Genomic DNA, 14,351 nt, shown 5'->3' on the forward strand with positions numbered 1-14,351 from the left:
TGTGTGTGTGTGTGTGTGTGTGTGTGTGTGTGTGTGTGTGTGTGTGTATTTGGGATTCATCAATCCCAAATTGGAGTTCTATTAATTTTGTAATTTTCTGTTTTTAAAAAATAACTTTCTGACCATGAGTGGGCTTGGATATGTTAGCATTTAGTTTCTAAGTCTTAGGATATTATCATGGTTACCAAATCAGTGTGAAGAAGAAACTTATTAAAAAACAAGTATTATTTCTTGGGTGCGTAAGGTGGAAATTATGGGCAAATTTCTTTAAACTACTTAGACTCCAGAGGGATAAACATATGTCCTGGAAAACTTGAAGATTTTAAAACTGCTTAGTAATATCATTTTAGACTTAATTACACTCTGCACCTCAAGTTACCAATTTACTGTCTCTTGTTTTACAGCATCCTACGGCTAGCATTAAACTTCTCCCAGTGGAGCCACAAAGTAAACAGCTCATGACTTCTGATCAGGACGCTAAGGTCGTGGCTGAACCTCAGGGCCAGCGAGTCCAGGAAGGCAAAGACAGCGCTCATCTGGTGAGTGGGCATCCAAGGCCAACACTGGCCTGGTGTACCTCTCTTCTCTTCTGATAACAGATCCTACAGTACACTTGGAACACTGGCATATCTCATGCTGAAATATAGGTGTTATATTCTGAGTAAATTTAGGGGTTGCTTAGTAGAGGAAATTAGCAGTTTCAAAGTGATAGAGAAAACAGATGTCATTTATAGCTCTGAATACTTAAAGCTTTGGATTTAAAATCACCAAGAAAAATGCAGTGATTTGTAAATAGTTTAATAACATTATAGTCATTGTAGTGGTATTTATTTAAAGAGTTAATTAGAATTATGTAAGTTTTTAATTTTGAGTGCATTTGTTTATTGTAAGATTTTATCATGTCAAGCAATAATATTTAAAGTTTCTAAATGACATTGGGAAAAGTAGGTTTTCTTAATTTTCCCTGTGGAAACTACAAGGAATTTTAACTTAATGGTGTTCAGTCAAAATTTCAAAATATTTTAAATTTCAAGACTCCTACATCATTTTGAATATCTCATTGAATTTCTTTGTCATGTAAAAATTTGCTTTTCTCAGTGGGTTTTGTTTTACTAAATTACTATGGTTTGAAAATATGTTTCTTTACACTGTTGTGATGGTGTGTTTGGTGTTTTCAATTTTACAGATGAATGGTCCCATATCTCAAACCACTTCTCAGACAAGCTCCATCCCAGCTTTGAGTCAGGTAATTCAGTTCAGAGATTAATCACAGCTGAGGCTCACAGATATTGCCTAACAACAAATATTAATTATAAAAAAAATTAGAAAATGTCAGTGTTCCCCAAAAAGAGAGTGGGGGGAACCACCACCTGGGTACACTATATGTCAGTACTGTATATCCTTTTCTGGCTTGTGTGTGTGTGTATGTGTATAGTTCTACAGACAGCAGTGTGCCATGTGTATTAATTTAATTTCATGTATTCCTCACAGTGTTTTTAATGGTTCACTGATCATCTATTGTATGTATATGATTAACTTTACGTTTTAATAGCCTGTGTTCCTTAAAGCACAAAAGTGATAGTAAGCTTTTAGTAAGAAAATTGATTTCACATTTTAGCTGTGATTAATGAAAGAATAAGGAAATAGAGATCCACTGGTTTTTAAATCCTGCTTTACACCGTTTGCATTTGCGTATGTCAGGTGCATTTGGAGTCAGGCGCATTTAGCTTGGCAGTCCTCTAAGTGATCTCATAAATCCTACAAAATTTTAAAAGTAAGTCTTTTTTTTAAAGTAAAAGTAAATTTTTAAGAGTAATCTTACTAAATTTATAGTCAACCTCATCTACACCCCGAAAATATAAGCAGCTCATGTAGAAACTAAAGGCGGGGATTGGATTGTTGATCTTTTAAAAAAAATAATAATAAATTTATTTATTTATTTATTTGTTTTTGGCTGCATTGGGTCTTCATTGCTGCACGCAGGCTTTCTCTAGTTGTGGCGAGCGGGGGCTACTCTTTGTTGCGGTGAGCGGGCTTCTCACTGGGTGGCTTCTCTTGTTGTGGAGCACAGGCTCCAGGCACGTGGGCTCAGTAGTTGTGGCTCACGGGCTCTAGAGCACAGGCTCAGTAGTTGTGGTGCGGACTTAGTTGCTCCGCAGCATGTGAAATCTTCCCAGACCAGGGCTCAAACCTGTGTCCCCTGCATTGGCAGGCAGATTCTTAACCACTGCGCCACCAGGGAAGTCCCTGTTGATCTATTTTTAGTAAGGCAGAATTTTAAAAAATGAGGGATCCGCTCCAAACTACTTTGTTTCATTGTTGTTATTCTATTAAGTATGTAGGGTTTTTGCATATTGTACTTTACATTGATTTTTTAAGTGTATTTTATAATATCTTAAGTACTTCAAAATCCAAATATAAGACTTATACAGAAATCATCGATGGATTAAAATAATTGTTTTCAGATCAAATCTCCCTCTTACTCTTGGTTGATTTGCGGTCCAATATAATATTCAAACATCTTTAAAACATATTTCAGGGCATAAAACTAGATATTTGGATTCTATGAGTGGGTTTTGGTTTGGTGTTTCTTTGCTTGCTTTTTAAAATTACTTCGTGGAAAATAACTGAGAGAGACCTATGTGGAAAAGAAGTGTAACACTTTAGCCAGAATTCAATATTTCATTTCTGTGGCGAAATAATTTGCAACTAGTACTGCCTACACATGCTTTGTCATTTTAAAGGGTCAAGGTACTACAATAGAATATTATATGACTAGTTCTTGGTCCAGTCCTGCAACCCAGTACCCCTGGAGTCTCTTGGGTAGAGCACATCTCTGACACCTGATATTGTAACGTGCATATACTATTTATCAGTTTTTCAAGGTATTGCACACTTGAGGTTTTCATAGGATCATTAAATACTAGAGCTGGAAGGGACCATAAGAGACCGTCTGGGCTCACAACATGTATGTTCTTTAAAACTTTAAAACAAACTTGCATTTTATAGAAAATAAAAGAAATCCATTACAACTTTTATGAAGTTGTAATCAATATATATATATTTCACCTCATGTTTTCCCCCATAGCAGATTTCATCTGTATATCGCCTTGTACTTGCCCTGTAGTATTTTCTTTATGTTGATTTGCCGTCACTTCTTTAGCTGTTGGGTTTTTGGGTACATTTACTTAACTTGTTTCTCCTTTTCCTGCTATTATAAATGACATTGCTTTGAACATTTTTCTAACCAGCGTTATCATGGTGCACCTAAGTGTGTGGATAGCATAGTTGGTGTGGTGGCTCTGAGTGCTGATCCTCAGTGGTCTGCAGTTGTATGACTGGAAGGTGAATGTGCTTAGCAGTCTAATTTAGGAACCATTTTCTTTAAGGTTTAGTGTTCCCCCCAAAGTTGGATGCAGTGTAAGTAGGAGGAGAATGGCCATAGTGATCCCGAAATAAATGTCTGGATAATTAAGGAGCAGGTTTGCATTTATTCATTGGTAATACCAATTGTTTATTATACAGCTCCCTGCTCCCTCCCCCTATAAAATACTACCCTTATTGAGTAGTAACTATTTACAAGTTTAGCCAATCAGCCAAAAAGTGATCTTAGCTAGGGGAAACTGAGACCCAGAGAGGCTTAAGTAATTTCCCCAAGATTGCTCAGCTGTCCAGGATTTGAACCTAGGCAACCTGGCTTCAGAGCCAACTCAAGAAGAGAACTTCCTCTTTGGCATCTGTTATTTCCTTTAGAAAGAGAAACAACAAGTAGAAAGTAATACGAGAGACAAAACCTCGCTCTTGTCAACCATTTGGGAACTATTTGCATTGGCTCTAAGTGGTTGAAATTAATTTGGGATAGAGCTAGAGGATTTTAGGTGGGGAATAGCATGACTTATATTTTAAGAAGATTATTTTGACCATTATTTTGACCTTATTATATTAATAGAATGTATTGTAGTGAGCCAAGTATAGAAGTATGGAAACCAAATTAAAAAGCTGTTAAGTAAGGTGAGAAATGATGGTGGCTTAGACTAAGAATGAATGGATTTCAGATTTACTCTGGAGGTGGATTCAATGGCACCATTTATTGGATTTAGGGGTTAGGGTGAGGGAAAAGTAAATCAAGGATAGTTGAGCAACTTAATGGATGGTGGTTTCATTTATTTCGAGATGGGAGAAACTGGAGAAGGAAAGGTTTGTGGAGGGAAAATCCACCTGGTATAAATTTAAGTGAGCAGTGAATTGGGTCATCAGTGCCAGTTGGACCTGATTAGAGAGGTTAGGCCCTAAGATGTAAATCTGGAATAAACAAATAGATTTTTTTTATTGTTTTTATTACACAGAAAAGAATATTAAAGCTACTATTGTTTATGTGGATTAGGTAACTGAGTTACCTAAAATTAAAAATTACAATTAAAAAGTAACTGAGCTGCCATTTAGAATAAAATCAACTCTAATACTTTTTTTTCCTTCTGTAATATTTTTGCCCATCTTAGAAGTTTTATGTCTTTCAAGGGCATTCTCAGTTATAACTGTTAGCTTCACTGATTCATCTTTTTCATAGTCACCTGTATTACTTCCTTATATGTATATTTGATTAAAATTTATTTAATAAATTATGTTCTGTGTTATTTTTTAAATGTTTCAAATGTGTTTGCTTTGTCATGGGAGTTTTAAGACCCATTCGGGCAGGAACTATGTAATGTAGCTCGTTGATAGTTCTCTGCAAGTCATACTAACTCCCCACCCCCATTTCTGGTGTCACAAATTATATCTTATTATTATGTGCCCAATACCATAGATTTATGCTTGTTTTTATGCATTTGCCTTTTAAATTCTTTGGCTTTTGTTTATCTGCTAATGTCCTTTCCCAGGGAATGTCCCTCCTTTAACATTCCAGGGAATGTCCAAAATGAAGTGAATGCCCTTAATTTTTTTTTTTTTTTTTTTTGCGGTACACGGGCCTGTCACTGTTGTGGCCTCTCCCGTTGCGGAGCACAGGCTCGGGACGCACAGGCTCAGCGGCCACGGCTAACGGGCCCAGTTGCTCCGCGGCATGTGGGATCCTCCCAGACCGGGGCACGAACCCATGTCCCCTGCATCGGCAGGCGGACTCTCAACCACTGTGCCACCAGGGAAGCCCCTGTCCTTCATTTTTGAAGGACAGTTTTGGTGGATAAAGAATTCTCAGTTTTTTTCTTTCAGCACTTTTCCTTCATCTCGCTGCCTTCTAGCCTTTAAGGTTTCTAATGATAAATTGGTTGATAATCTTATTGAGGATCTCTTGTACTTGATGAGTCACTTTTCTCTTGCTGCTTTTAAGCTTCTTTCTTTGTCTTTTGACAGTTTAATCGTAATGTGTCTTGGTATAGGTCTCTGGGTTTATCCTACCTGAAGTTTGTGGAGATTTGTAAATTCATGGATTTCATTAAATTTGGGAAATTTTTGGCCATTATTTCTTCAAATATTCTCTCTTACCCTTCCTCTCTTCTCATCCTGGGACTCCCACAATGTGTATGTTAATTGTCCTGTCTTCAAATTTGCTGATTCTTTCTTCTGCCTGTCCAAGTCTGCTATTGAGCCCCTCTAGTGAAATTTTCAATTCAGTTATTGTACTTCTCAGCTCTGAAATATTTGTTTGGTTCTTTTTTATAGTTCCTATCTCTTTGTTGATATTCTCATTTCATTCACATTTTGTTTTCCTGATTAACTTTAGTTCCTTGTTCATGTCTTTTCCTTAGCTCTTTGAGCATAGTTAAGATGATTGTTTAAAGTCTTCATCTAGTAAGTTCCACGTCTGATTTTCTCAGGGACAGTTGATTTTGTTCCTTTGAATGATCTGTGTTTTCCTGTTTCTTTGTGTGCCTTGTGATTTTGTTGTTGTTGAAAACTGGACATTTGATTACGTTTGTAATGGGTTAACTTTGGACGTCAGATTTGCTTCTTACCCAGGGTTTGCTGTTTGTTGTCACTGTTGTTGAAGGCTATAGTAGTCTCATGGTTTTGAGACTTTTCCAAACTATTTTTGTAAAGACCATTCCTTGTCATGTGTATTCAGTGATGTCTCTGTTCCTTTTGCTTGTGTTCAACTGATGTTTTCACAGAGATTCCTTGAATGTCGTGAGTTGAAGCAGACAGTCAGTCCAGCACTGCCCTGCCTGGTGGCCCCCTCCTGCCCCACCCCCCCAACCCTCCCCCCAGTGAGAGGGAGTAGAGCTGCCTCTCCCAGTCTTTGTAGACTGGCTTTGTGCTGGGACAGTCCCTCACTGAGTAGCTCAACTTCCTTGGACACTAGAGATCAGCCTGAAGTGAAAGCTGAAGGTCTTCTCAGGATGTTTTTGAGCACACATCTTGCCTGGTTGTAGCTTTCTGAATTCCCCATATACATGGCTGCTTTTGAGTGTCCTAATTTCCTGGAGTTACACTCCAGCCTCTTCTAGGGGCTTTAGGTGGTTCTTGCATGTCTCTGCGTGTCATCTTCTGCCCTGGCATGTGTGGGTTTGTAGTCACCTTATAGCTTTTATGAGCAGTGCCTGACACTTTGCCCCCGCCTTTTTTTTTTTTTGGCTGCACTGTGCAGTTTGCAGGATCATAGTTCCCTGACCAGGGATCAAAGCTGGACCCCAGCAGTGAAAGCATTGAGTCCTAACCACTGGTCTGCCAGGGAATTCCCCACTTTTCCCATTTGTGTTCTGAGTTATGTGAGATAGGAGAGGCAAGTCAGTCCTTTAGGTAGCCTCCAGCTAAGACAGAACAGATGGACACACTAATTTGCAAGTAAGGTTTACCCTGCTCCCTCTGGCTCCTGGAGGGGATCTGGGACCTGGGCTGCTGCCACCCCAGACCAAGGTCACACCACACCACAAAACGTTCCTGCCATGTCGAGCACAGCCTTTTCATGATTGTTTCTTTGCTTAGTTGCTGTAAACTGTGATTGTTTTTCAGAGCTCCTACCAAGTGTGTTCAGAAACTTCTGTTTTTTTCATGATATTTCTGTGAAGGAATGAGAGCCTGGAGCTTCCTAGTTCACCAGTTTGCTTGACCTCTCATAACCTTTTTTTTTGCTTTTCTCAATCCTACACTTGCGTAATTCATTTTTTATGTTTGTTTATTTTATTGAAGTACAGTTGATTTACAATATTGTGTTCGTTTCAGATGTATATAGCAAAGTGATTCAGTTATACATATGTATGTAGATATCTATATTCTTCTTTCTATCCTTTTCCATTATAGTTTATTACGAGATATTGAATATAGTTCCCTATGCTATACAGTAAAACCTGTTGTTTATCTATTTGATATATGGCAATGTGCATCTGTTAATCCCATACTCCCAATTTATCCCTCCCCACCTTTCCCCTTTGGTAACCATAAGTTTGTTTTCTGTGTCTGTGAGTCTGTTTCTGTTTTGTAAAATAAGTTCATTTGTATCATATTTTGGATCCCACATATAAATGATATATTTGTCTCTCTCTGACCTCTTCACTTCGTATGGTAATCTCTAGGTCCATCCATGTTGCTGCACATGGCATTATTCCATTCTTTTTTGTGGCTGGGTAGTATTCCATTATATATACATATATATATATATACACCACATCTTATTATTATTCATCTGTCAGTAGATATTTAGGTTGATTCCATATCTTGGCTGTTGTAAATAGTGCCGCTTGGGGTGTGTGTGTCTTTTCGAATTAGAGCTTTTATCTTTTCCAGTTATATGCCCAGGAGTGAGATTACTGGATCATATGGTAACTCTATTTTTAGTTTTTTGAGAAACCTCCATACTGTTTTCCACAGTGGTTGCTCCAATTTACATTCCCACCAGCAATGTAGGAGCATTCCCTTTTCTCCACCCCCTCTCCAGCATTTATTATTTGTAGGCTTTTTGATGGTGGCCATTTTGACCGGTGTGAGGTGATACCTCATTGTAGTTTTGCATGTTCCTGTTGGCCATCTGTATGTCTTCTTTGGAGAAATGTCTATTTAGATCTTCTGCCCATTTTTTGATTGGCCTGTTTGTTTTTTTGTTACTGAGGTGTAGGAGCTGTTTCTGTATTTTGGAAATTAAGCCCTTGTCAGTTGCATCATTTGCAAATATTTTCTCCCAGTCTGTAGGTTGTGTTTTTGTTTTGTTTATGGTTTCCTTTGCTGTGCAAAAACTTTTAAGTTTGATTAGGTCCCATTTGTTTGTTTTTGCTTTTATTTCTTTTGCCTTGGGAGACCAACCTAAGAAAACTGTTATGATTGATGTCAGAGAATATTTTGCTTATGCTCTCTTCTGGGAGTTTTATGTTGTCATGTTTTACATTTAAGTCTTTAAGCCGTTTTGAGTTTTTTTGTGTGTATGGTGTGAGGGAGTGTTCTACCTTCATTAATTTAGGTGTGGCTGTCCAGCTTTCCCAACACTACTTGCTGAAGAGACTGTCTTTTCTCCACTGTATATTCTGACTCCTTTGTTGAACATTAATTGTCCATAGGTGTGTGGGTTTATTTCTGGGTTCTCTGTTCTGTTACATTGATCTGTACGTCTGTTTTTGTGCCAATAGTATGCTGTTTTGATTACTGTAGCTTTGTAGTATTGTGTGAAGTCTGGAAGGGTTATGCCTACAGCTTTGTACTTTGTTCCTTTTTCCTCTGTACTTTCCAGAATTGCTTTGGCAATTCTGGGTTATTCATGGTTCCACATAGATTTTAGGATTATTTGTTCTAGTTCTGTGAAAAATGTCATGGGTAATTCAATAGGGATCACATTAAATCTGTAGATTGCTTTGGTTAGTATGGCCATTTTAACTATATTAATTCTTCCAATCCAAGAGCATGGCATGTCTTTCCATTTCCTCGAATCATTTTTGATTTCCTTTATCAGTGTTTTATAGGTCTCAGTGCATAAATCTTTCACCTCCTTGTTTAGGTTTATTCCTAGGTTTTTTTCTTTTTCTTTTTTCTTTATTTTTTGTATGCAGTTTTAAACGAGATTGCTTTTTTACTTTCTGTTTCTGATATTTCATTGTTAGTGTAAAGAAGTGCAACAGATCTCTGCATATTAATCTTGTATCCTGTTACCTTGCTCAGTTCATTGATCACTTCTAATAGTTTTTGTGTGGAGTCTTTAGGGTTTTCTATAGAGAGTATCATGTCATCTGCATATAATGATAACTTTACCTCTTCCCTTCTGGTCTGGATACTTTTTATTTTTCTTGTCTAATTGCTATGGTGCTATAGCAATTAGCTATATTGCTAATTGCTATGGTGAGGAATTCCAATACTATGTTGAATAGAAGTGGTGATAGTGGGCATCCTCGGCTTGTTTGAGAATTTAATGGGAAGGCTTTCAGCTTTTCTTTCTTTTTTAAAAAAAATTATTTATTTTTGGCTGTGGTCTTCATTGCTACGTGGGCTTTCTCTAGTTGTGAGCTGGGGCCACTCTTCGTTGCGGTTCACGGGCTTCTCATTGCCATGGCTTCTCTTGTTGTGGAGCATGGGCTCTAGGCACGTGGGCTCAGTAGTTGTGCCTCGTGGGCTCTGTAGAGTGCAGGCTCAGTAGTTGTGGCGCACAGGCTTAGTCGCTCTGCAGCATGTGGGATCTTCCCAGACCAGGGCTCAAACCCATGTCCCCTGCATTGGCAGGTGGATTCCTAACCACTGTGCCACAAGGGAAGTCCCGCTTTCAGCTTTTCATTGTTTAGTGTTATGTTGGCTATGGGTTTGTCATGTGACTTTTATTATGTTGAGATATGTTCCTTCTGTACCCACTTTGGGAAGAGTTTTTATCCCGAGTGGATGTTGAATTTTATCAAATGCTTTTCCTGTACCTATTGAGATGATCATGTGTTTTTTGTCTTTTGTTGATGTGGTATATCACATTGATTGATTTGTATGTGTTGAACCATCCATGTGACCTTGGAATGAATTCAACTTGATCATGGTGTGTAATCCTTTTTATGTGCTGTTTTATTTGGTTTGCTAATATTTTGTTGAGGATTTTTGCATCTTTATTTATGAAAGATGTTGGCCTGTAATTTTCTTTTTTTGTTATGGTTCTATTATCAGGGTGATGGTGGCTTCATAAAATGACTTTGGGAGTGTTTCCTTCTTTTCAGTCTTTTGGAAGAGTTTGAGAAGTTAGGTATAAGTTCTTCTTTGTACGTTTGGTAGAATTCCCCAGAGAAGCCATCCAGTCCTGGACTTTTGTTTGCAGGGAATTATTTTTTTATTACAGATTCTGTTTCACATCTAGTGATTGGTCTGTTCAAATTATGTTTCTTCTTGATTCAGTTTTGGTGGGCTGTATGTTTCTAGAAACTTGTCCATTTCTTCTGAGTTGTCCATTTTGTTGGCGTATAACTGTTCATAATATTTTTTATGGTATTTTGTTAAAATACCATAAAAATCTGTGGTGTTGGTTGTTGTTTCTCCTCTTTCAGTTCTTATTTTGTTTATTTGGATCCCTTCTCTTTTCTTCTTGGTGAGCTTGGCCAGAGGTTTGTTGCTTTTGTTTAACCTATCAAAAAACCAGCTCTGGGCTTCCCTGGTGGCGCAGTGGTTGAGAGTCTGCCTGCCGATGCAGGGGACACGGGTTCGTGCCCTGGTGCAGGAGGATCCCACATGCCGCGGAGCGGCTGGGCCCGGGGACCATGGCCACTGGGCCTGCGCGTCCGGAGCCTGTGCTCCACAGCAGGAGAGGCCGTAGCAGTGAGGGGCCCACGTACCACAAAAAAAACCCCAACAAACCAGCTCTTGGTTTTATTGATTTTTTTTCTGTTTTTTTTCTTCTTACTCTCTATTTATTTCCTTTCTGATCTTTATTATTTCCTCCCTCCTGCCAGCACTAGGTTCCACTTGTTCTTTTTCTGATTCTTTAGGTGGTAGGTTAGGTTGTTTATTTGAGATTTTTCTTGTTTTTTTTTGAGGAAGTCCTGTATCGCTATGAACTTCCCTCTTAGAACTGCTTTTTCTGCATCCCATAGATTTTGTACAGTTGTGTTTTCATTGTCATTTGTCTCGAGGTATGTTTTAAATTTTCTCTTTGATTTCATTGTTGACCCATTGGTTTCTTAGTAGCATGTTGTTTAGTCTCCCTGTAATCGTTTTTTTTCTTGTTTCTCTTTCTGTGGTGAATTTCTAGTTTCATGCCGTTGTGATCAGCAAAGATGCTTGAAGTAATTTTTATACTGTTAAATTTGTTGAGGTTTGTTTTGTACCCTAGAGAATGTTCTATGCATACTTAAAAAGAATGCGTATTCTGGGGTTTTTTTGGATGCAGTGTCCTGGAAATATCAACTAAATCTAACTATTCTGATGTGTCATTCAGAATCTTCATTGCCTTATTTATCTTCTATCTAGAAGATCTATCCATTGATGTCAGTGGAGTGTTAAAGTCTACTTTTATTATATTCCCATCGAATTTTCCCTTTATGTCTGTTGTATTTGTTTTATGTATTTAGGTGCTCCTATGTTGGGTGCATATATCCACTCCTTCTGTTGATGGTTTTATCATTATATAGTGTCCGGCTTTGTCCTTCTTTATGGCTTTTGTTTTAAAGTCTATTTTGTGTGATATGAGTATTGCTACCCCCACTTTCTTGTCATTTCCATTTGCATGAAATGACTTTTTCTGTCTCCTCACTTCCAGTCCATATGTGACTTTTGCCCTAAAGTGATCTGTAGGCAGCATATTGTAGGTCCTTATTTTATTATTCAATCTGCCACTCTGTCTTTTTTTATTTTTTTTGTGGTACGCGGGCCTCTCACTGTTGTGGCCTCTCCTGTTGCAGAGCACAGGCTCCAGACGCGCAGGCTCAGCGGCCATGGCTCACGGGCCCAGCCATTCCGCGGCATGTGGGATCTTCCCGGACCGGGGCACGAACCCGCGTCCCCTGCATCGGCAGGCAGACTCTCAACCACTGTGCCACCAGGGAAGCCCTGCCACTCTGTCTTTTGATTGGAACATTTAGTCCATTGACATTTAAAGTAATCATTGATTAGTATGTATTTATTGCCACTTTAAATCTTGTTTTCCAGTTAATTTTGTATTTCTTCTTTTTCCTTTTGTGGTTTGTTGGTTTTCTTTTGTATTATGCTCGAGTTCCTTTCTTTTTGGTTTTTGTGAATCTGTTTTATGTTTCTGATTTGTGGTTACCCTGGTTTTCAAGTATGTTAACGCATAACTGTATCTACTTGCTTTAGACTGGTCGTCATATAAGCTCAAACACATTCTAAAAGATCTGTATTTTCTTACTCCCCTTCCCCACATTTTCTCATAACCTTTTATGTGAGAACTTTTTCCAGGTTGTCATTGATTTAAATTGTCTTTTTAATAACATAGAACTACTGATAAATTCTTATTGCATGTAATAAGAATTCTTATACAAATATAAAACTTGATTGTTCAAACCTATAAAATGCAAATTAATGACATTCATTTCGTCTGGCAGGTGATGTTTTGCTGAAACTAAAAGCTGTTTCACCAAGTACTTGTGGTACTAGTTTACCCAGAATTTCTTTGAGTTTACCACAACCTAAACTGCAGAATTTCGAGTGAATAACTTCTTACTGCTTTTGTTGATTCGTTTCTTTGGTGCACCTTGGTGTCACCTGGCCTTCACTGGGCTTGAATGAATTTATGACGTTTTAGATCCAGTTCTTTTCTCAGTAAATTAGGTTAATTTAGGTGTTGTCACATAGCACCACTGCACTCTTAAACCTACATGCAAACATGGACATATCTTTAAAATTTTGTATTTGCATCTTTTTTTTTTTTTTTTGTGGTACGCGGGCCTCTCACTGCTGTGGCCTCTCCCATTGCGGAACACAGGCTCCGGACGCGCAGGCTCAGCGGCCATGGCTCACGGGCCCAGCCGCTCCACGGCATGTGGGATCTTCCCGGACCGGGGCACGAACCTGCGTCCCCTGCATCGGCAGGCGGACTCTCAACCACTGCGCCACCAGGGAAGCCCTGCATCCTTTAATTCTTTTAGAGAGCCTGTAGATTCCCCCACTTTGAGTCGATGGTGCAGACACTGACTTGCTGTTAGGATGCTTTCCCAGGGGCTTGAAGAATGGGGCAGTGTGTGGGGATAGGAGAGAGTCGTTTTGCAAAATTGAGAGGGGTGGCCTTATAAAGGATGGTGCGATCTGGAAATTGCGGGGAGGAGACCTGATAAACGGTTTGAGCAAAGATAGGATATGCCAGGGTTATTCAGTTGGGGTTTTTTAATTTATTTATTTATATTTTATTTTATTTTTTGGCTGTGCTGCGAGGCTTGCCAAACTAACATATCTTAGTTCCCCAACCAGGGATTGAACCCAGGCCCTCAGCAGTGAAAGCACCGAGTCCTAACCATTGGACCACCAGGGAGTTCCCAGTTGGGTTTTTTTTAGATGAAATAGAGGAGCTGAGGGGGATGGCATCTTAGAATGAGAGGCAATTATAGAGGTGGGCTGGGGTCAGATTATGAGGAGTTTGAAGTGATGTTGGGGTTTGATTCTAAGTATTTTACTTAATAGCATCACGACAACTCATTTTACAAGTGAGAAGACTGAGAAAAAGAGACTAAATAATTTGCCAAAGCTTACACACATGGTAAAAGCTAACCGGCACATACCTAGGCAGATAAGCTTATGAATTTGCCCCTGTAACTCCTGCTCTATTTAACTCCATGTCACAGATATGAAGGGTTTGTGTCTTCCTGGGTGAAGAATCCATTTTTTGTAAGGATATTTAACTCTATAGTGATAGAGACAGACCTCCTTATCGGTAGAATGGGGTTAATACATCTACCCCAGGTTGTTGGGAGTGTGAATTCAAATAAATGTGTGACAAAATGAAAATATTTGTGTGCTTAGATTCTTATAGCACATAAGTGCTACCATTATCATCATCATCATCATCACCATCATCTGCTGTGGTTTCAGTCCTTGAGTTTATGTACATTTAGAAGTGTCCCTGTTATCTTCATGTTTAAGTAGAACTCCTAAACTTTTTTCGTCAAAGATATCAGCATTGGGACTTCCGTGGTGGCGCGGTGGTTGGGAATCTGCCTGCCAATGCAGGGGACACGGGTTCGAGCCCTGGTCCAGGAGGATCCCACGTGCCACGGAGCAACTAAGCCCGTGCGCCACAGCTACTGAGCTTGCGCTCTTAAGAGCCCATGAGCCACAGCTGCTGAGGCCCCTGCACCTAGAGCCCATGCTCCGCAATAAAAAAAGCCACCACAGTGAGAAACCTGCACACCGCAATGAAGAGTGGCCCCCGCTCGGCGCAACTAGAGAAAGCCCACACACAGCAACGAAGACCCCAACATAGCCAAAAATAAATAAATAAAATAAATAAATTTATTTTAAAA

The 14,351-nt window shown here is 39.0% G+C and overlaps 1 protein-coding gene across 6 annotated transcripts in view; it reads left to right on the plus strand.

Annotated features, from left to right (window-relative positions):
- Positions 1 to 14,351, plus strand: part of LARP4B (La ribonucleoprotein 4B) — an 87,837-nt gene that overhangs the window by 28,822 nt on the left and 44,664 nt on the right. For all 6 annotated transcript variants that reach the window (XR_003429239.1, XR_003429238.1, XR_003429240.1 and 3 more), the window contains exons 2-3: positions 405 to 539; positions 1,187 to 1,246. Coding sequence is in view for 3 of the 6 variants with exons in the window: in XM_027089253.1 (XP_026945054.1) it covers positions 405 to 539; positions 1,187 to 1,246 (195 nt within the window). In the remaining 3 variants the exon portion in view is untranslated. The remainder of the gene's footprint in view (positions 1 to 404; positions 540 to 1,186; positions 1,247 to 14,351) is intronic.

This window comes from Aethalodelphis obliquidens, unplaced genomic scaffold, assembly GCF_003676395.1.
Source record: "Aethalodelphis obliquidens isolate GAN/ISIS:26980383/991018 unplaced genomic scaffold, ASM367639v1 scaffold65, whole genome shotgun sequence".
In the NCBI taxonomy this organism is placed as follows: domain Eukaryota; kingdom Metazoa; phylum Chordata; class Mammalia; order Artiodactyla; family Delphinidae; genus Aethalodelphis; species Aethalodelphis obliquidens.